The following is a 22,840-nucleotide window of genomic DNA, read 5'->3' as shown; positions in this document are numbered from 1 at the left end:
GCTCACCATACCCCCTTTAACCCGATAAAATCAGGTTAAAAGTGGAGTGGTGTGGGGTGATTAACTTGCCTGTATTATATATTTGATAGGGAGCCGTTCCAGAGCCAGAAGAGCCGGCTCTTCTTAGTGTGCGGAGCCTAATGAGCCAGATCACTAAGAAGATCCGGACTTCCCATCATTAATGAGCACCACTGCTATCAGAAAAATTAAAAAAAAGATTCTCCTGACTATGAATAAAGTCTTATTGAGACAGGATAACAACTGTTGGGTTTTAGCTGTGACTCTTGGTACAAAGGCGATTTCTGCCATACAATGACATAAAGAAAAGAAATTAAAATTGAATCACAGTATTAAAAAGATATATCTCTGCACTTCAGCCTGGTTTACTAGAGAAGTCATTAGAACCGTAGTAGTTACTTTATAACACATAACGTCATGCCCTATACTTTGCCCACAACAAAAATGGCGGCAACGGTATTCATTTCCTCATGGAGCTGATTGGATGGACAAATGTGGCGCCGCAGCGGCATCTAGCGGTGGGAAAGTAAAACCGCAGAGGAATGCGACCCGGATGGCGGCTGACGTCAGAGAGCGGCAGAGCGGGCGGGAGCTTCTCCCCGGAGCATCACCTCTTCCCGGGTCAGCAACAGCGGCGGCAGCAGCAGCAGCACAGCCGGGATCCCATGAAGACTCTGCGGGGTAAGAGAAGCTGAATGTGCCCTCCTGGGGGGCAGCTGCGGAGTCACCACTGGACACTGATACTTTGTATCTCTCCTGGGTGTAACATGGGGCTCATCCTCTAAACCCGGGGCTCAGATGATCGGAACCAATGACAATTGTTGTTTGTGATGACAACATCTTCCACTAATTGTAACGATTTTGATCATTGGGTGCGTCACATTTTATTATAGTGTTACTGTATAGAATTATAACGCGAAAAACTTTAAACTTTTAAACTTTTTGTGTATTTTGGGCACTTTAAGGGGATGTCCCAAGATTCCATGTAATCCCCCACCCATTACTGTTTATAAGGTGGGGGTCCTGTGCCCACTAATGGTCCAACAGGTGTAGCACGGCCCCCCATTCATTGTGTAGGGCACTGCCAGACATGGGGGACACAGTGTGATACTTATATCATCCTGCGGAGGTGCTGCAGGGGAGCACAGATTTCTTCATGGATCACCTACCTCTAGGACCCATTGTACTCCACCACATTCCCCAAGATGGAGTAATGTACCAGCGATGTGTTTTCCAGGGAATTGGAAACCTGGAAGTACAATGTTCTGTCCTCCCCATCTCGTGTAGGGCTGTGTTCACACTAATAGTTGCCGGCAGAGTATAAACACATTTGAGAAGCGATTTTGTAGTTTTCATTTTCTTGCTTACTGCAATGTCGCAGACCATGGTGTGACTGTTACATGAAAATGGGGACGGGGCAGCTACATGAAGGGTTATAGGGGGTATAATAGGGCGGCAGGCAGACACTCGTCATTTGGTTGTGTGTAGTCGACTCCTGGGGGGGCACTTGGGGTTGCTCATGGAGTGAGGGGGCGTGCACGTGTTCCAAAGTAGGGAATTTTTTTTTTTTGGGGGGGGGGGGGGGGGGCGGTGTTGGCATGTGCGTGGTCCGTGTAGGAGCTCTTTAGGGGGTGCGCGCATTTTCCATGCTGGGGACTCCTCTCTCTGGGGAGGGTGAGCGTGTTCCATTGTAGGGAACTATTTTGGAGGGAGTGCGTGTGTCCCCTTAGGGGACTTTCTGGGTGAGTGCCTCTTCTTTTGGGGGACTCTCTGGGGGATGCAGGTGTTTCTTTAGGAGACTCTCTGTGGGGGGATATAGGAGTGTGTTCTGTGTAGGGTTCTTATCTATGCATGTATCTTGCATATTGCTGTCTATGTGGCACAGATCAGGCAGGAGGCCTGGCGCTCAGCCCTGTCTTTACCACATAACGCTCCATATATCCGGTTACTTCTGTTCTGAATATAATTGACCCTTAGAAGATTTTCCCGAAAAACCCATTTTTGCAGATCTGTGTTGTCTTGTCTGGTTATGTGCCAGGGGTCTCCGGCTCCTGTGGTCAGATGGGGGGGGGGGGGGGTAGATTCGTACAAGGCTGCGGCCTCCTGCTCGGCAGTGACATGATCTGATGGCGCAGGGGTTGTGTATTTCCAGGAGGAGTGACAGAGGTGTAAGGATGATGTAGTGATGGGGGGATTCCTGTGTAGGCCGCAGCCAGGCCGGAGTGAAGCACATAGTCTCCTCCTGTGGTGATGGCCTCTCCTGAGCACTGTCCTCCATGGTGGAGCTACAAGCCTTGTACTCGTATGTGGTGACGCCCGAGACTCCTGACAACACAAACACCGCGGCCTCCGGCTCCTGTCAGCCGAAATGTAATCCCTGAAAACCAGTTTGGGACGCGGCGTCCTGTAACCTTAGTGACATCACCAACACTGACTCATTACACATCTAGTGTTGTAGTGGTTATCCAGGTACAGACAGACAAACCTGTTTTATTCTTAAAGGCATTGTACCAATTATCATTATCTGTCCACAACCTGATTAGTGGGGGCCTAACTGCTGGGCCCCCTCCAATCACCACAATCATGGGGTCTCATTCTTACTAATTTTCAGAGCCAATTGAGCCACTCTATTCACTAGTATGGAAATTACTGAGCACAGCGCTGTGTATTTACCAATCGCTCCCACAGTGTTTGATGGATGTGCAGGAAACATCCGTGACCAACCGTTTCATTGGCAACTGATAAACAAACCGCAGTTCTTGTCATCAGTGGGAATCTGTTCACGTTAAGGCTTCATTCACACTGGTGTTTTTCTCATCCATTATTCAGTGATTTTTACAGAATTCGTTACTGAACTGTTCTTTTCAATGGGTGTTTCCACATTTCAGTTGTTTCAGACTGATCTGTTGTCAGGGATAAAAATTTTAAAACCTGTTCTAACTTGGCCTAACTTGCTGAGACCCCTGCAGATCGCGAAAACTAGGGCTCCAACCGACCCCTCGCCGCTCCGGCAGACTAATGACGCAGCCGGCTGAGCATGACCGTTCTGCTCCATTAATCTCTATGGAGCTGGCGGAAATTGCCGAGCGCAGCGCTCACAGATCTCCGTCAGCTCCATAGGGATTAATGGAGGAGAACGGTCATGCTCAGCCGTCTGCTTCATTAGTCTGACGAAGCGGCGAGGGGTCGCTCGGACCTCTCGTTTTCGTGATCAGCGGGGATCTCAGCACGGAGACCCCCACTGATCAGCAAGTTAGGCCCTATCCCGTGGATAGGGCCTAACTTGTCTTCATGGGAAAACCCCTTTAAGGACGCAGTGTTTTTTCGGTAATTTTTCACTCTCCACCTTCAGTTTTCTGTGTACAGAGCTGTGCGAGGGCTTATTTTCTGCGTGAAAAATGTTACTTCTCAGTGACCTTATATTTTATTCCATGCAATGTACTGGGAAGCTGGAAAAAAATTACTAATGTGGTGAAATTTGTGTCACTTTCTAGTGGGCTCAGTTTTTACGACTTTCACTGTGCGCTCCAAATAACAACTCTACTTTGTTCAGTACATATGATCACTGTGATGCCAAACTTATACAGGTTTTATTGTGTTTTAATATATTTTCAAAAATTAAAGGAATGTGTAGGATAACTTGTTTCATCTTCTGACGGTAATAACTTTTTGGCTATGGCTATATGGTGTATAGAGCTGTGCGAGGTGTCAGTTTTTGCTAAATGAGCTGACGTTTTCATTGCTACCGAAAGGGTTAATGCCCCGCGATCAGAGCTGGCACTGATCACGGATATTAGCAGTGGGTGTTTGCTGCAATATGCAGCAACCCCCACCTCTGTATGAAAAGGGCTCACCCCATGAGATGGAGTCATCTGTGAGTCATCTGTGAGTCATCTGTGAGTCATCTGTGAGTCATCTGTGAGTCATCTGTGAGTCATCTGTGAGTCATCTGTGAGTCATCTGTGAGTCATCTGTGAGTCATCTGTGAGTCTCATTATGTGACCACTGAAGATCGAAATTGGAGAACGCACAATTTCCCTAATGTCAAGGTTATTTTTTAGCCCTTTATGAACATGAGTATAATAACAGTATTTTAAGCTTATTTTCATAAATTGTATGTATTCTAGAGCACAGAAAAATAGAATAACAATGTAAATGAGATTTGAAAAAATAACACTGATCAAAATCAGAGAACACTTTCGGGGTGCGGTCACATGTTCTGTTTTTCAGATGTAGTTTTTGAAGCCAAAACAGGCTAGGATCATAATGGGTGAGAATGTATCATTGAATAAAACTGTATCTGAAAACCTGGACGTGTGAATGCACCCCCACATTCCTGTAAGTTATTGTAGATGATCTGGCATCTGGTGCTAATTTCCTAAATTATCTGACACCCTATTTTACCGGCACCTAACTTTCCAGAAAAATATTGTGCTGTTCCAAAGTGACTGAGGGGGGTGTTGGTTGGTCCAAGTTTTATTTCTAAAATATTCCATCTTTACAACATCATTAACTCATTAAAGTCATCCTGGAAAGAGAAATGCAAGAGAGGAAAGAATAATGTAGAGAATCTCCATGGGTAATTGTTTCAACAATGGGATTGCTCACCAGTTCTGGGGGAGGAAGGGGGGCTGGAATGAGATTGGGGAATAAGAACAAAAGGAATACGGACAGGGAAAACCATATAAAGTGCATGTACACAAATGCCAGAAGCCTCACAAACACAATGGAGGAACTGGAACTCTTGGTGTTGGAGCGGAAATATGATATAGTGGGTATCAGCGAGACATGGCTGGACAGTAGCTATGACTGGGCTGTTACTATAGATGGTTATAGTCTTTTTAGAAAGGATCGTATAAATAAAAAAGGGGGAGGGGTTTGTTTATATGTGAATTCTTGCCTCAAGCCCGTCCTGCGAGATGACATCAGTAACGCAAATGTGGAGTCCCTATGGGTGGAGATAAGGGGAGGGAAAAAGAATAATAAAATATTACTAGGGGTTTGTTATAAGGCTCCAAATATAATGGAGGCAACAGAGGAAATGCTGATAAGTGAAATGGATGCGGCTTCAAAGCATGGTGAAGTACTTATCATGGGGGACTTCAATTACCCAGATATCGACTGGGGGGCAGAAACCTGCAGGTCCTTCAAAGGCAGCAGGTTCTTGTTAACAACAAAAGACAATTACCTGTCGCAACTAGTCCTGGAGCCAACAAGAAGGGGGGCACTGCTGGACCTTATCCTTACCAACAGACCTGATAGGGCAGTGGTGGCGAACCTATGGCACAGGTGCCAGAGGTGGCACTCAGAGCCCTTTCTGTGGGCACCCAGGCCTTTACCCCAACACAGAGTTCCTGCTCTGGGTCCCCTGATTCTTCCTCTTCAGGGGAACCTGGAGGGAAGCTTCAATCCACATTTCTCCATCTTTCTATTGTATTGGTGAACTCATGATGCCAATACGATTGAAACCTGTGATACAGCAGAGATCAATAAGTTACAGCTTAAATTGTCATGTTGGCACTTTGCAACACATACGTGGGTTTTGGTTGTACTTTGGGCACTCTATCTCCAAAAGGTTGTCCATCACTGTGATAGGGTATCAAAACTACAGGTTGGAGGGAACCTGGGGAATAGTGATCATAATATCATTGATTTTGTATTACGCTTTACTAAGAGCGTTAGGGAAGGGGCAACCAACACGCTAAACTTCAGGAGGGCAAACTTTCAGCAACTAAGGGAAGACCTTAAAGGCATAGACTGGGATAATGTTCTCAAAGACAAAAGCCCCCCCCCAAAAATGGGACTTTTTCTCATATATTCTAAAAAAAGTCCTGTGAGAAACACATACCTTATGGGAAAAAGCATAAGAGGAACAAGAAATACCCTATGTGGCTAACTAGTCTTGTAAGGAAAGCAATAAGCGAGAAAGATAAGGCGTATAAGGTGCTAAAACGTGAAGGTAGCGATGAGGCATTACAGGATTATCGAGAGAAAAATAAATCCTGTAAAAAGCAGATAAAGGCCGCAAAAATAGAGACTGAGAGAAATTTTGTCAGGGAAAGCAAAAATAATCCCAAATTATTTTTCAAGTATATAAATGAGAAGAAACTAAAAACAGAGAGTGTGGGTCCCCTTAGAAATAACATGGGGGTCATGGTGGAAGGAGATGAGGAAAGGGCCAATCTACTGAATGTCGCCTTCTCAACTGTCTTTACCCAGGAAAATCCCCTGGTGGAAGACACAATGAGGAATAATGTAAATTCTTTTTGGAATGTCAACAGTTTAACCCAGGAAGAGGTACGGCGCCGCCTCGCAACCACTAAGATAGATAAATCACCTGGGCCAGATGGCATACACCCCCGGGTTCTGCATGAACTATGTACCGTGATAGACAGACTGTTATTTTTAATATTTGAAGGACTGGTTATGTTCCACAGGACTGGCGCATAGCAAATGTGGTACCAATATACAAAAAAGGATCAAATAGCGATCCTGGAAACTACAGACCTGTGAGTCTTACTTCTGTGGTGGGGAAAATATTTGAGGGGTTTGTTAGAGATGCTATCCTGGAGTATCTCACTGTGCACAACCTTATAACCCAGCGTCAGCATGGGTTTATGAGAGATCGGTCCTGTCAGACTAATCTGATTGGTTTCTACGAGGAGGTAAGTTCAAGACTGGATCTGGGGGATGCTGTGGATGTTGTATATCTGGACTTTTCAAAGGCATTTGACACAGTGCCACATAAAAGGTTGGTATATAAAATGAGACTGCTGGGAATAGGAGAAAATCTGTGTATTTGGGTAAGTAATTGGCTTGGTGATAGAAAACAGAGGGTGGTCATTAATGGCACATTCTCAGATTGGGTTGATATTACCAGTGGAGTGCCACAGGGGTCAGTATTGGGGCCACTTCTTTTAATATTTTTATTAATGACCTTGTAGTGGGTTTACACAGTCAAGTTTCAATATTTGCAGATGATACTAAGCTGTGTAAAGTAATAAATACTGAGGTCGATAGTTTAGCATTACAGAGGGATTTGTGGAAGCTTGAGGGATGGGCAGAGAAATGGATGATGAGGTTTAATGTAGATAAATGTAAAGTTATGCACTTGGGCCATGGAAACAAAAAGTATAATTATGTTCTAAACGGTCAATTACTTAGTAAAACTGAAGCTGAAAAGGACTTGGGCGTATTGGTGGATGGTAAACTTAATTTTAGTGACCAGAGCCAGGCGGCTGCTGCTAAAGCAAATAAAATTATGGGATGTATCAAGAGAGGAATAGATTCTCATGATAAAGACATAGTTTTGCCCTTATACAAATCCCTGGTCAGACCACACATGGAATATTGTGGACAGTTTTGGGCACCAGTGTATAAAAAGGATATAGTAGAGCTGAAACGGGTGCAAAGGAGAGCAACCAGGATTATTAGGGGAATGGGGGGACTAGAATACAAAGACAGATTACAAAATTTGGGATTATTCAGTTTAGAAAAAAGACAACTGAGGGGAGACCTCATTACAATGTACAAATACCTGAACGGACAGTACAAGGATCTCTCCAAAGATCTTTTTATACCTCGGCCTGTGACCAGGACAAGGGGGCATCCTCTACGCCTAGAGGAGAGGCGATTCTACCATCAACATAGACAGGGGGCATCCTCTACACCAGTGGTTCTCAACCTGGGGGTCGGACGACCAAAACCGGGCGTCGCCTTAAGCCATCGGAGCCGAAATTTTACTGTGTTTTTACTGCGAGTTGCATGGTTTGGGGTCACCACAGCATGAGGAACTGTATTGCGGGGTCACAGCATTAGAAAGGTTGAGAACCACTGCTCTACACCTAGAGGAGAGGCGATTCTACCGTCAACATAGACAGGGGACATCCTCTACACCTAGAGGAGAGGAGGTTCTACCATCACCATAGACAGGGGGCATCCTCTACACCTAGAGGAGAGGAGGTTCTACCATCACCATAGACAGGGGGCATCCTCTACACCTAGAGGAGAGGAGGTTCTACCATCACCATAGACAGGGGCATCCTCTACACCTAGAGGAGAGGAGGTTCTACCATCACTATAAACAGGGGGCATCCTCTACACCTAGAGGAGAGGCGGTTCTACCATCCCCATAGACAGGGGGCATCCTCTACACCTAGAGGAGAGGAGGTTCTACCATCACCATAGACAGGAGGCATCCTCTACTCCTGGGGGAGAGGTGGTTCTACCATCACTATAAACAGGGGGCATCCTCTACACCTAGAGGAGAGGAGGTTCTACCATCACCATAGACAGGAGGCATCTTCTACACCTAGAGGAGAGGCGGTTCTACCATCACCATAGACAGGGGCATCCTCTACACCTAGAGAAGAGATGGCGCTACCATCACTGTAGACAAGGGGCATCCTCTACACCTAGAGGAGAGGAGGTTCTACCATCACTATAAACAGGGGGCATCCTCTACACCTAGAGGCCAGGTAGTTCTACCATCGTCATAGACAGGGGGCATCCTCTACTCCTGGGGGAGAGGTGGTTCTACCATCACTATAAACAGGGGGCATCCTCTACACCTAGAGGAGAGGCGGTTCCATCATCCCCATAGACAGGGGGCATCCTCTACACCTAGAGGAGAGGAGGTTCTACCATCACCATAGACAGGAGGCATCCTCTACACCTAGAGGAGAGGAGGTTCTACCATCACCATAGACAGGAGGCATCCTCTACACCTAGAGGAGAGGAGGTTCTACCATCACCATAGACAGGAGGCATCTTCTACACCTAGAGGAGAGGCGGTTCTACCATCACCATAGACAGGGGCATCCTCTACACCTAGAGGAGAGGAGGTTCTACCATCACCATAGACAGGAGGCATCTTCTACACCTAGAGGAGAGGCGGTTCTACCATCACCATAGACAGGGGCATCCTCTACACCTAGAGGAGAGGAGGTTCTACCATCACCATAGACAGGAGGCATCCTCTACACCTAGAGGAGAGGAGGTTCTACCATCACCATAGACAGGAGGCATCCTCTACACCTAGAGGAGAGGAGGTTCTACCATCACCATAGACAGGAGGCATCTTCTACACCTAGAGGAGAGGCGGTTCTACCATCACCATAGACAGGGGCATCCTCTACACCTAGAGGAGAGGAGGTTCTACCATCACCATAGACAGGAGGCATCTTCTACACCTAGAGGAGAGGCGGTTCTACCATCACCTTAGACAGGGGCATCCTCTACACCTAGAGGAGAGGAGGTTCTACCATCACCATAGACAGGAGGCATCCTCTACACCTAGAGGAGAGGAGGTTCTACCATCACTATAAACAGGGGGCATCCTCTACACCTAGAGGCCAGGTAGTTCTACCATCGTCATAGACAGGGGGCATCCTCTACTCCTGGGGGAGAGGTGGTTCTACCATCACTATAAACAGGGGGCATCCTCTACACCTAGAGGAGAGGCGGTTCTACCATCCCCATAGACAGGGGGCATCTACTACACCTAGAGGAGAGGCGGTTCTACCATCCCCATAGACAGGGGGCATCTACTACACCTAGAGGAGAGGAGGTTCTACCATCACCATAGACAGGAGGCATCCTCTACACCTAGAGGAGAGGAGGTTCTACCATCACCATAGACAGGGGGCAACCTCTACACCTAGAGGAGAGGAGGTTCTACCATCACCATAGACAGGAGGCATCTTCTACACCTAGAGGAGAGGCGGTTCTACCATCACCATAGACAGGGGCATCCTCTACACCTAGAGGAGAGGAGGTTCTACCATCACCATAGACAGGAGGCATCTTCTACACCTAGAGGAGAGGCGGTTCTACCATCACCATAGACAGGGGCATCCTCTACACCTAGAGGAGAGGAGGTTCTACCATCACCATAGACAGGAGGCATCTTCTACACCTAGAGGAGAGGCGGTTCTACCATCACCATAGACAGGGGGCATCCTCTACACCTAGAGAAGAGATGGCTCTACCATCACTGTAGACAAGGGGCATCCTCTACACCTAGAGGAGAGGAGGTTCTACCATCACTATAAACAGGGGGCATCCTCTACACCTAGAGGCCAGGTAGTTCTACCATCGTCATAGACAGGGGGCATCCTCTACACCTAGAGGAGAGGAGGTTCTACCATCACCATAGACTGGGGGCATCCTCTACACCTAGAGGAGAGGAGGTTCTACCATCACCATAGACAGGGGGCATCCTCTACACCTAGAGGAGAAGCGATTCTACCATCACCATAGACAGGGGACATCCTCTACACCTAGAGGAGAGGAGGTTCTACCATCACCATAGACAGGGGGCATCCTCTACACCTAGAGGAGAGGAGGTTCTACCATCACCATAGACAGGGGGCATCCTCTACATCTAGAGGAGAGGCGGTTCTACCATCATCATAGACAGGGGACATCCTCTACACCTAGAGGAGAGGCGGTTCTACCATCATCATAGACAGGGGACATCCTCTACACCTAGAGGAGAGGCGGTTCTACCATCATCATAGACAGGGGACATCCTCTACACCTAGAGGAGAGGCGGTTCTACCATCATCATAGACAGGGGACATCCTCTACACCTAGAGGAGAGGCGGTTCTACCATCACCATAGACAGGGGCATCCTCTACACCTAGAGAAGAGATGGCGCTACCATCACTGTAGACAAGGGGCATCCTCTACACCTAGAGGAGAGGAGGTTCTACCATCACTATAAACAGGGGGCATCCTCTACACCTAGAGGCCAGGTAGTTCTACCATCGTCATAGACAGGGGGCATCCTCTACTCCTGGGGGAGAGGTGGTTCTACCATCACTATAAACAGGGGGCATCCTCTACACCTAGAGGCCAGGTAGTTCTACCATCGTCATAGACAGGGGGCATCCTCTACTCCTGGGGGAGAGGTGGTTCTACCATCACTATAAACAGGGGGCATCCTCTACACCTAGAGGAGAGGCGGTTCTATCATCCCCATAGACAGGGGGCATCCTCTACACCTAGAGGAGAGGAGGTTCTACCATCACCATAGACAGGAGGCATCCTCTACACCTAGAGGAGAGGAGGTTCTACCATCACCATAGACAGGAGGCATCCTCTACACCTAGAGGAGAGGAGGTTCTACCATCACCATAGACAGGAGGCATCTTCTACACCTAGAGGAGAGGCGGTTCTACCATCACCATAGACAGGGGCATCCTCTACACCTAGAGGAGAGGAGGTTCTACCATCACCATAGACAGGAGGCATCTTCTACACCTAGAGGAGAGGCGGTTCTACCATCACCATAGACAGGGGCATCCTCTACACCTAGAGGAGAGGAGGTTCTACCATCACCATAGACAGGAGGCATCCTCTACACCTAGAGGAGAGGAGGTTCTACCATCACCATAGACACGGGACATCTTCTACACCTAGAGGAGAGGCGGTTCTACCATCACCATAGACAGGGGCATCCTCTACACCTAGAGGAGAGGAGGTTCTACCATCACCATAGACAGGAGGCATCTTCTACACCTAGAGGAGAGGCGGTTCTACCATCACCATAGACAGGGGCATCCTCTACACCTAGAGAAGAGATGGCGCTACCATCACTGTAGACAAGGGGCATCCTCTACACCTAGAGGAGAGGAGGTTCTACCATCACCATAGACAGGAGGCATCTTCTACACCTAGAGGAGAGGCGGTTCTACCATCACCATAGACAGGGGCATCCTCTACACCTAGAGGAGAGGAGGTTCTACCATCACCATAGACAGGAGGCATCTTCTACACCTAGAGGAGAGGCGGTTCTACCATCACCATAGACAGGGGCATCCTCTACACCTAGAGGAGAGGAGGTTCTACCATCACCATAGACAGGAGGCATCCTCTACACCTAGAGGAGAGGAGGTTCTACCATCACTATAAACAGGGGGCATCCTCTACACCTAGAGGCCAGGTAGTTCTACCATCGTCATAGACAGGGGGCATCCTCTACTCCTGGGGGAGAGGTGGTTCTACCATCACTATAAACAGGGGGCATCCTCTACACCTAGAGGAGAGGCGGTTCTACCATCCCCATAGACAGGGGGCATCTACTACACCTAGAGGAGAGGAGGTTCTACCATCACCATAGACAGGAGGCATCCTCTACACCTAGAGGAGAGGAGGTTCTACCATCACCATAGACAGGGGGCATCCTCTACACCTAGAGGAGAGGAGGTTCTACCATCACCATAGACAGGAGGCATCCTCTACACCTAGAGGAGAGGAGGTTCTACCATCACCATAGACAGGAGGCATCTTCTACACCTAGAGGAGAGGAGGTTCTACCATCACCATAGACAGGAGGCATCTTCTACACCTAGAGGAGAGGCGGTTCTACCATCACCATAGACAGGGGGCATCCTCTACACCTAGAGAAGAGATGGCTCTACCATCACTGTAGACAAGGGGCATCCTCTACACCTAGAGGAGAGGAGGTTCTACCATCACTATAAACAGGGGGCATCCTCTACACCTAGAGGCCAGGTAGTTCTACCATCGTCATAGACAGGGGGCATCCTCTACACCTAGAGGAGAGGAGGTTCTACCATCACCATAGACTGGGGGCATCCTCTACACCTAGAGGAGAGGAGGTTCTACCATCACTATAAACAGGGGGCATCCTCTACACCTAGAGGCCAGGTAGTTCTACCATCGTCATAGACAGGGGGCATCCTCTACACCTAGAGGAGAGGAGGTTCTACCATCACCATAGACTGGGGGCATCCTCTACACCTAGAGGAGAGGAGGTTCTACCATCACCATAGACAGGGGGCATCCTCTACATCTAGAGGAGAGGCGGTTCTACCATCATCATAGACAGGGGACATCCTCTACACCTAGAGGAGAGGCGGTTCTACCATCCCCATAGACAGGGGCATCCTCTGCGCCTAGAGGAGAGGAGGTTCTACCATTACCATAGACAAAGGTTCTTACTGTAAGAGCAGTGAGACTGTGGAACTCTCTGCCGCAGGAGGTTGTTATGGCGGACTCTATGTACATGTTCAAGAGAGGCCTGGATGTCTTTCTGGAGAGAAAAAATATCATGGGTTATGGGGATAAAACATTTATTTAATTCTTAATTGTTGGACTTGATGGATTTGTGTCTTTTTCCAGCATTATATACTATGATACTGAACAGGGTAAGGATCTTTCTCCTCATCCAGTGGCACAACATCCTTATGGACCTGTGGTTCAGTGTCCAAAATTGCCCTGTTTGATTTTTTTTTTTATTACCCCTAAGTGAGTAAAAATCAAACTAAATCCTCACATTGTCCCTCGTTCCCTTGGCACTTACGTGTTCCGTTAAGTGAATTACACCCCAGCTTCACTGCACAAGAGCTGTGGCCCCAGCTTCAATTCCCACATCACGAAAGAGAAGGCGCCAGTGCGGAATCTTCTGATGTACCTCATTGCATTCCCATCCAGGTAAGTATCAAAGTTTTATTTAAAAAAATATATATATATGTTTTGTTTTTTTTTTTGTTTTTTTACATATAAAGACTTTTAGAAAAGGTTGATTCGACCTGACAAGTCTTTAAGAGCATTGGGGCTGAAAGTCCACTCTGCAGTGACCAAACCTCTCATTAGCAGAAAGTATAAAAAAGCTGGACTTTCCTTTCCTGAGGAGCATGTTGTGTGCACAGAGGAGATGTCCACAGCTCCTTTTAGTGATAAAAGCAAGTTTAATTTGGATCTGATTGGAAACATTATGTTCGTCGACAAACTGGGAAAAGACGGAACACAAAGTGTGTAAAACATCAGTGAAAGTTGGCGGAGGAAGTGTCATGGTTTGGGGAATGTCTTCTTTAGCTTTATGTGGGCCTATTGTACAGCTACACGGCAGTGTGAATGCAAGTGTTTATCAGAGCCTTCTTCAACTCGTGGTTTCATCCTTGAGTCCTTCTCTCAATCATCCAGAAATTTTCATGCGGGACATTGCCACCTGTTAGTTCCTTAAAACAAAGTTCCTTAAAAAAGAAACAATCTGTATAACACCATATGATGATTCCATAGTTGTAGAGACGTATACAGTGCAGTGATGGTTATCTAGAAGCCAGTGGTGTATTATACACGTGTTAGGCTCCAGCAGATGTGTAATTCCATGTAATCTTTTTCTTTTTCAGATCCTTACATCCGTCCTACGTTTTCTATTTTTTTTATACTTTTTTTTTTTTTTCATTTTTAATAAATAAACCTCCCGTGCAATAGAAGATGAAGAACGAAATTTCTGCAGTTGTGTTTTTTGTCTCAAGACTGCTGCAAAATAACAAGAGGCTGAGGAGGGAGGAGATTGAGATGTTTTCTGAAGAGCTGAGCAGGATTCTCCACGACAAGTACCTCAATCACTGGTACCCCCAGACCCCGAGCAAAGGACAAGCCTACAGGTAGCAGACCCCCTTCTCTGTTATGGGTTCTCTGGGGGTGATGCACATTACGCTCCTTGGCCCGGTGTCTTGCAGCAGAAGAGAAAATCTGTGACCTGAATGCAGACAAATCTTCTTTTATTTGTAAATAAGTATTTCGGTGCACAATGGGCGTGGCCAAGAGGTCCAGTGCACCCATGTTTGCCTAGTTTTACCACCCAGTACCTACTGTTCAGCCTTCTGCTCGCCTTACAAAACCAGACAATTGAGGGTGCACCGGACCTAGCCACCAGACCCATGATGCTAGAGGTAGGTACTTGGGAGAAGAGTTACAAGTCGTTGACCTGGCTAAGGGTTATCGGGGGGCCTGTAGAATGACAATTCCTTGATGAACCTGCGGGGGGCGCTCTATATCCTCCCTATAATCTCCATCTATTTTCAGATGTATCCGTGTAAACCGATATCACGGAGCGGATCCGGACCTCCAGAAAGCTTGTTTCAACTGTGGCCTTATGTATGAAGATTTAGGATTGCCTCTGGAAATGACCTTGTGGGTAGATCCCTGTGAAGTGTGCTGCAGGTAGGTGTATGAGGACGACGACTCCTCTGTGCCGATCAACAGGAACTTTGTACTGAAGCTGAAACGTGATTCAAGCGCAGCCGGGAGGAGCTGCTCCCGGACAAAGATGGATTGAGGTCGAAACACTTGCACTTGGGAACGAGTGATACGTGTTTTACATTGTTTAGCGGCAAAATTTGTTCCTGAACTATAGCGTGCAGGTCTAAAATCATCCGAGTTTGGGATTAGCTCCTCCTTGAATCGTGTTTCTGCATTCCAATGCAACTTGTGAACACGGCCAAAAGCGTTGCGCGTTCCCATCTCAAGTCCTCTTGTACCTCTTGATAAGTTCCCAGTTGTTCTCCAACAATACGTTCATCGGTATAAATGGGGATATTTGTAGGGACTTTTCCTGGATGGAGAAAGTCATAGCCGCCTCTTCACCAGTACAAGAGCTTCTCTGCAGGTTCTGAAGTTTCTACACCCTTATGATTAGGCTGTGGGGTCGGAGTCGTGATAAAATGGACCAACAATATATAACAAATTATGAAATTTCCTTTAAATGTCTGTCCTGATCTAGATTTAGGCCGGGGGGTGAACAGCACAACATTGTTGTATCACTTAACATTAAGGGGGCTGCACCAGTAACCAGATAATCCACAACCAGCAATTAATTCGGCCTAGAAACCAATTCCTGTATTCGGAGCAGACAATAATCGCAGAGACTACAGCGAACATCATGGAGTTGGACGTTTGTCTTACTGACTTCTGTTCCCCAGACCCTCCAAATTTCTTGGAGAAGCGGAACTGGGATTTCACTTTTCCGCTCCAGAGACTCATTGTGTATGAAGATTTCGTGGGCATGTAGGTGCTGGTGCATAACCTGGTGGCTGGTGGTGAGAAGCGGGCATGTTGGTGCTAGGTGCTGGTGAATAACCTGACGTGTGGTGGTACAGGAGGGAATGCAGGTGCTAGGAGCTGGTGATTGCCCTGGATGATGCAAGTGGTGGTACATAGCGGGCATGAAGGCGCTAGGAGCTTGTGGATGGTGGTACATAGCGGGCATGAAGGCGCTAGGAGCTTGTGGATGGTGGTACATAGCGGGCATGAAGGCGCTAGGAGCTGATGGATGGTGGAACATAGCGGGCATGAGGGTGCTAGCAGCTCAGCCGGTGGATGGTGGTATGTAGCGGGCATGAGGGTGCTAGGAGCTGGTGGATGTTGGTACATATTGGGCATGAGGGTGCTAGGAGCCGGTGGATGGTGGTGTGGAGCGGGCATGAGGGTGCTAGGAGCTGGTGGATGGTGGTGTGGAGCAGGCATGAGGGTGCTAGGAGCTGGTGGGCATGAGGGTGCTAGGAGCAGGTGGATGGTGGTGTGGAGCAGGCATGAGGGTGCTAGGAGCTGGTGGGCATGAGGGTGCTAGGAGCAGGTGGATGGTGGGACGTAGCGGGCATCAGGGTGCTAGGAGCCTGGTAGATGACTTACAGGCGGGCATGCGGGTGCTAGGAGCCTGGGGGATGGTGGTACGTAGCGGGTGCTAGGAGCTGGTGGATGGTGGTGCGTAGCGGGTGCTAGGAGCTGGTGGATGGTGGTGCGTAGCGGGTGCTAGGAGCTGGTGGATGGTGGTATGTAGGGGGCATGCAGGTGCCAGACGCTGGTGAATCCCCTGATCCTATTTCCAAGTCATTGACCACATAGACGAGACAAATCCCCTGCAATCCGGAGATTTAACACAATAAACCCCCCCCCCCCCCACAGCGTCTCCAGAACTTTGCATCTTATTGTCCTGATATCAGAGCAGACCACGCGGAGGTCACATTAATATCCGTCCCTCTGAATGTTGTGTAGCGAGGGGGCGAGTATGTGGTTACACGCCCTGTGCCCTCCAGCGCCCGCTTCTCTCTGTCATTGGCAGATTAGAGAATTTTCCATAGAAGAGAAGAAGCCAAGTGCGGGGATTACAGAGTGTAATAATTGTAAGATTAGAGCAGCGGAAGAAAAATGTAAAACCTTCAGGAATATATTTGGCAGTCGTGTAACGGAGTCCAGGTACAATGCGGGGGTTAACCAAGGTGGTAGGTCATTCATTTATTACCCGTGACTTGTATGGCTCCAACATATGCAGGAGCGCAGTACACAGTCTGTTGTAAATGTCATTGTACGTTACCGGTAGTTGTGTCTGGTGAGCAGCAGGTGGCGCTGTGTGCTGGAAAGTCACAGAACTACAAGCAGATCTGCAGGTAGCGACTGATTCCAGCAGGGGGCGCTGTGTGCGGTGTATACAGGGAAAAACTATGGCGTTTTATATCATCAGGACCTTGTAGTCAATGTCAGGTGCTATTACCTATGGCCAATAAGGGTGAAAGCGTGCCCCTAGAAGTCTTTATTTAATTGATTTTAATGCAGTTTTCTCCTAATACCCTTCCATTAGATATGGAGAGAAGAATCCTTCATTTGTGGTGGCGAGCTTCCAGAGCACGGACGAAAAGATGGAGATCTCCCGGAAAGTGAGCTACGCCATGGAAAAGGTGACCTCCGATTATCACTCGGGCTCCTCCTCGGATGATGAAGTCTATGTCAATAAGAAGATTCCTTCCCCTCCGCTCCTCCTCAGGGCAGTGGACTCCTATCAGGTATTTGGAGTTGTCATGGACATTGTGGATTCCTTCCATTACACGGCTGTGGATCATGATGTCATGGCGTCCTGTACGTAGTGACATCATCACTGGTAATGGGCGCAGTTACTGTGTACACAGGAGAAGGGGGTGACGTCCTCCATAGCGATGTACATATCTGTGTATGGTAGGTTCACTTATAGCCCCCCAAAACCTGTGTAGGACCCAATAACACTGGTATATTTGGGTCTGATCGTGGAACATCTCGGAGCTCCGGGATCTCATGTAAAAATCTCAGGATCAGGTGATGCAGGGACCATATGCAGGCTTCACTGCCCAAATATGGCTCTAATAGGGGCTGTAAAAATGTGACCCTTAAAAATGAATGCAATGTACTCCCTCTTTTTGCAGTTCAGTTTTTACAGTCAACAAGTAGATTTATTTTCTGGTTTTATGGGATAAATCTGTAAAATAGATCACACCATAACCCTGACCCTAAAGCCTCACCCAGTTTATACCCAGGGGACAATTTACATTTTTCCAATCTACTCTTTGGTACATTATCTCACAGATTTCTAGATCACTGCTTGCTGTCCTTCTATAGGAAATTTCATTGATTAGTTCCTGTGGATAAGAACCAGTCTCTGGTCATGTGATGTCACACAGATGCACGGCTCGTTATATATCCCTGGTCATGTGATGTCACACAGGTGTATGGCTCGTTATATATCCCTGGTCATGTGATGTCACACAGGTGCACGGCTCGTTATATATCCCTGGTCATGTGATATCACACAGGTGCACAGCTGGTTATATCCCTGGTTATGTGATGTCACACAGGTGCACGGCTCGTTATATATCCCTGGTCATGTGATATCACACAGGTGCACGGCTCGTTATATATCCCTGGTCATGTGATATCACACAGGTGCACGGCTCGTTATATATCCTTGGTCATGTGATATCACACAGGTGCACAGCTGGTTATATCCCTGGTTATGTGATGTCACACAGGTGCACGGCTCGTTATATATCCCTGGTCATGTGATATCACACAGGTGCACGGCTGGTTATATCCCTGGTTATGTGATGTCACACAGGTGCACGGCTCGTTATATATCCCTGGTCATGTGATATCACACAGGTGCACGGCTCGTTATATATCCCTGGTCATGTGATATCACACAGGTGCACGGCTCGTTATATATCCCTGGTCATGTGATATCACACAGGTGCACGGCTCGTTATATATCCTTGGTCATGTGATATCACACAGGTGCACAGCTGGTTATATCCCTGGTTATGTGATGTCACACAGGTGCACGGCTCGTTATATATCCCTGGTCATGTGATATCACACAGGTGCACAGCTGGTTATATCCCTGGTTATGTGATGTCACACAGGTGCACGGCTCGTTATATATCCCTGGTCATGTGATATCACACAGGTGCACGGCTCGTTATATATCCCTGGTCATGTGATATCACACAGGTGCACGGCTCGTTATATATCCTTGGTCATGTGATGTCACACAGGTGTACGGCTCGTTATGTATCCTTGGTCATGTGGTGTCACACAGGTGTACGGCTCGTTATATATCCCTGGTCATGTGATGTCACACAGGTGCACGGCTCGTTATATATCCCTGGTCATGTGATGTCACACAGGTGCACCGCTCGTTATATATCCCTGGTCATGTGGTGTCACACAGGTGTACGGCTCGTTATATATCCTTGGTCATGTGATGTCATACAGGTGCACTGCTTTTTGTAACAGAGAGGATATTTGGAGAACCTGCGTGACATCACATGACAAGGAAGTAAAGAATGAAGCTTGAATGACAGCAAGCAGAGATCTAGTAAACTGTGAGTAATTGATCTAGAAAGTGTATTGAAACATTGTATAACTTTTCATAACACAAACAATATTTATTTGCTGAAGTAGAACAGACCCTTTAACCCCTTAATGACCGCCCTATCGGGATTCTACGGCGGTCATTAAGGGTACTTCTTCTGACGCAACGCCTTTCTACGGCGCCGCGTCAGAAGAAGATTTCGGTACATCGGGTCAGTATAGTGCCGGTGTCGGGCTGTGATATCACAGCCCAGACCCGGCTAATACCCGGGATCAGAAAAACTCCGATCCCGGGTGTTTAACCCCTTGCATGCTTGACCGCGGCGTGCAAGTGTGTCCCCCGTGGATCGGACCCCCCCCCCCGGTGTGCTTACCGGGGGATCCGATCCCTCCTGCCGCTGCCCCGGGTCCCGACGAGTGACCCGAGGCTGTCGGCTCCTCTTCTTGCCGGGTCCTGCCTTCCTGGCAGGACCCGGCTGTAAGTAACTGAGCATGCGCAGCATGCTCAGTTACTTACACTTTACACTGCAATACAAGTGTATTGCAGTGTAAAGGCTTGAATAAGTGATCGGATGATCGCTTGTTCAAGCCAAAAGGCGGAAAATGTAAAAAAGTTATTAATTTTTTTTTTTTTTTTTTTCTTTTTATAATATAATTAAATAAATAAATAAAATAAAAGTCCCATAATCTCCCCAGTAACACATAAAATGCAAATACAGTAAATAAAACACAAAAACATACATATTTGGTATCACCGCGTCCGTATTAATCTGTACAATAAATCTAAATCAATATTGAACCCGCTCGGTGAACTACGTAAAAAAAAAACTCGAAAAACTTCCCATAATATACAATTTTTCATCAAACACCATCACAAAAAATGTTCTAAAAAGTGATAAAAAAAAGTTACGTTCCCTAATATGATACGACTGAAAAGAACAACTGTTTTCGCAAAAAATAAGCCCTCAACCAGATCTGACAACAGAAAAATACAGAAGTTATGGCCCTGAAAAGTTGTCAATAGTAAAAACAATGCGATTTTCTCCAATATTGGTTTTGCTCAGGAAAATTAAGCAAAAATAAGAAAAACTATATAAATGAGGTATCACCGCAATCGTAGTGAACCAGAGAATAAAGATAAAATATTATTTTTACGTTACGGTGAGCGGGGGGGGGGGTGGAAATGCTCACAATCCAAAATAAAAATTGATGATTTTGTTTGTGTCCCCCTTGAAATAGTTAATAAAATCTCAAGAATAAGCTTTAGACTCCCAAAATAAATTATCTATACATTGTATCTCATCCCGTACATAATGAGCCCTCATATGTTCGCATTACCCAAAAAAATAGAAATTTATAGGTCGTACAATGTGACAATACAAATCTGCTGTGAATGGCGCCTCCATTCATTCTATACTCGGCCGTGCGCCCGTGCAGCAGTCACCACCACATATGTGGTATCAGTAAACTCGGGAGGAATTGGGCATCAAGCGTTGCAGTGCGTTTCATCATTTAATTTATTCTGAAAATTTCAGTTTTGGCCTAAATGAATGTATTTTCCAAAAAAATTCAATAGTTTCTAAATCGCAGGTCCATATTTTTTAACCCATGTGAAACACTTAAAGGGTTAATGGACTTAATAGAAGTTGTTTTACATACGTTGAGGGGTGAAGTTTCTATAGTGGGGTAATTTATGGGGTTTTACTATTATTTAGGCCTTACAAAGTCACTTGGAAGCTGAGTTGTCCCTCAAAATGTGAGTTTTGGCAATTTTCATGAAAATAAGAAAAATCGCACCTAAAGTTCTGCGCCTCATAACATCCTAGAAAAATAACCGGAAGCATAAAATATCATCCCAACATAAAGCAGATATTCTGTAAATGTTAATTATCAAACTTTTTGGGTAGTTTTACATCTTGTCTGGAAAGCAGAACATTTCAAACTTGGAAAATGAAGAATTTTTACAAACTTTTGCCAAATTTTCACTTTTTTTCAGAACGAATCGCAAAACTTATCACTTAAATTTTATAACTAACATGAAGTACAATGTGTCACAAGAAAACATTCTCAAAATCCCCGGGATATGTTAAAGCGTTCCGAAGTTATAACCAATTATCGTGAGACTTGTCAGATTTGAAAAATCGAGTCTGATCATTGAGCTGAAAACTAGTGTCGGTGATAAGGGGTTAAGGATTGGACATGTTGAAATCCTACTGCCTGATCCTAATCTCCCCTGTCTGGTGGTCCCTGTACTCATTAGTGAATTCTTATCTTTTGTCTTTGGTTTCTCAGGTGCCAGAATTCAGACCTCAACCAATTCCTTCCTGGAACAAGATTCCAAAGAGGAAGCCGGGGGCTCATTACCCGCAGCAGCAGCCGCGCTTCACTTCCGGTTACCAGCAGGGAAGGAACAAGAACTATGGTCGCCCCCCATGGCTGCCGCCGCCGCAGGTCCTGCAGATGGAGCGCAACCAGTGGCACAATCTCCATATGATGGGCACCGGGCACCAGTGTCTGGTCTAAGGCAGCGAGATCCGTCATGTTACTGGACCAAATCCTAGAAGCATCCTTGTTTATGTTTTGTTTTGTTTTTTTTCTATTAGTATTTTTTTTTTTTTTTTATGGTTATTTAACTCAAACTTTGTTGCACTTTTTTGTACATTTACTAGAAGTTTCGGAAACACTTTTTTTTTTTTTTTTTGAATAGGGTTAATAGTTAAGTGCCTGAGTAAAAAAAAAAAAAAAAAAATTTTTTTAATATTTATATCCTACGAATTGCACAGAATCAATGTTAATCGCCGGCTATTCTGGAACGTTTTCAAATACCAAATGTATTTATTTTGCAAGAAAAAAAATTTTGATGTGGTATTTTATATATAGAAGACTAATAAATGATCTTTTATTAATAATTATATAATAATAAATATATATTGTATGACCGGAGGATCAGGTTACATTGTGATGAGGATGGACTGATGTTACTTGTAATAATGTTATGATGAAATATTACTAAAATAATAATAATAATGCACATTTTTTGGGGGTCTTTGTCGTTTTATGTCGGCGCTGTTTCTGCTATAATTTTGCAAAATGACGGGACGGCACACAAGGAATCCGGGGTCGCGCGAGGAAGCATCTCTTGGGCCGGATCATTGATGATCCGAAAAATTATCTCACGATCTCGTCCCAAGCTCTAGAAATTCCAGAATAACAATTAGGTAGCATGGCGGGCGCACGGGTGAGGAGGAGGGGGTGAGCACTGCTACCGGGAACCGGACGGTGCTAGACAGTATACACGCCCCCCCAACGGTCGTATGGATATAGCCTTATACGAATGATATACGTCTGCTGACCGCGCCTTTCTATAGAAGTCAATGGGAATGCGAAAAA

The 22,840-nt window shown here is 46.3% G+C and overlaps 1 protein-coding gene across 1 annotated transcript; it reads left to right on the top strand.

The window, feature by feature from the left end:
- The first annotated feature begins 562 nt into the window (after positions 1-562).
- On the top strand, positions 563-22,477 carry BTG3 (BTG anti-proliferation factor 3). Its single transcript, XM_072138579.1, has 5 exons — positions 563-699; positions 14,179-14,439; positions 14,861-14,998; positions 17,412-17,613; positions 21,743-22,477. Exons 2-5 carry the CDS (start codon positions 14,267-14,269, stop codon positions 21,971-21,973), a joined length of 744 nt encoding a protein of 247 aa, XP_071994680.1. The 5' UTR covers positions 563-699; positions 14,179-14,266; the 3' UTR covers positions 21,974-22,477.
- Positions 22,478-22,840: the final 363 nt, after the last annotated feature.

The sequence above is a fragment of the Engystomops pustulosus genome, chromosome 2, assembly GCF_040894005.1.
Source record: "Engystomops pustulosus chromosome 2, aEngPut4.maternal, whole genome shotgun sequence".
NCBI classification, from domain to species: domain Eukaryota; kingdom Metazoa; phylum Chordata; class Amphibia; order Anura; family Leptodactylidae; genus Engystomops; species Engystomops pustulosus.
The sequence above is the reverse complement of the archived record's forward strand: the minus strand, read 5'-3'. Positions and strand labels throughout refer to the sequence as shown.

What these genes read in the sequence shown, in the direction of transcription:
- BTG3 (XM_072138579.1), top strand. Translation starts at nt 14,267, where the DNA reads ATGAAGAACGAAATTTCTGCAGTTGTGTTTTTTGTCTCAAGACTGCTG. An exon ending in CCCTGTGAAGTGTGCTGCAG is followed by an intron (nt 14,999 to 17,411) that starts GTAGGTGTATGA and finishes CCCTTCCATTAG; the next exon opens with ATATGGAGAGAAGAATCCTT. An exon ending in GGGCAGTGGACTCCTATCAG is followed by an intron (nt 17,614 to 21,742) that starts GTATTTGGAGTT and finishes TTGGTTTCTCAG; the next exon opens with GTGCCAGAATTCAGACCTCA.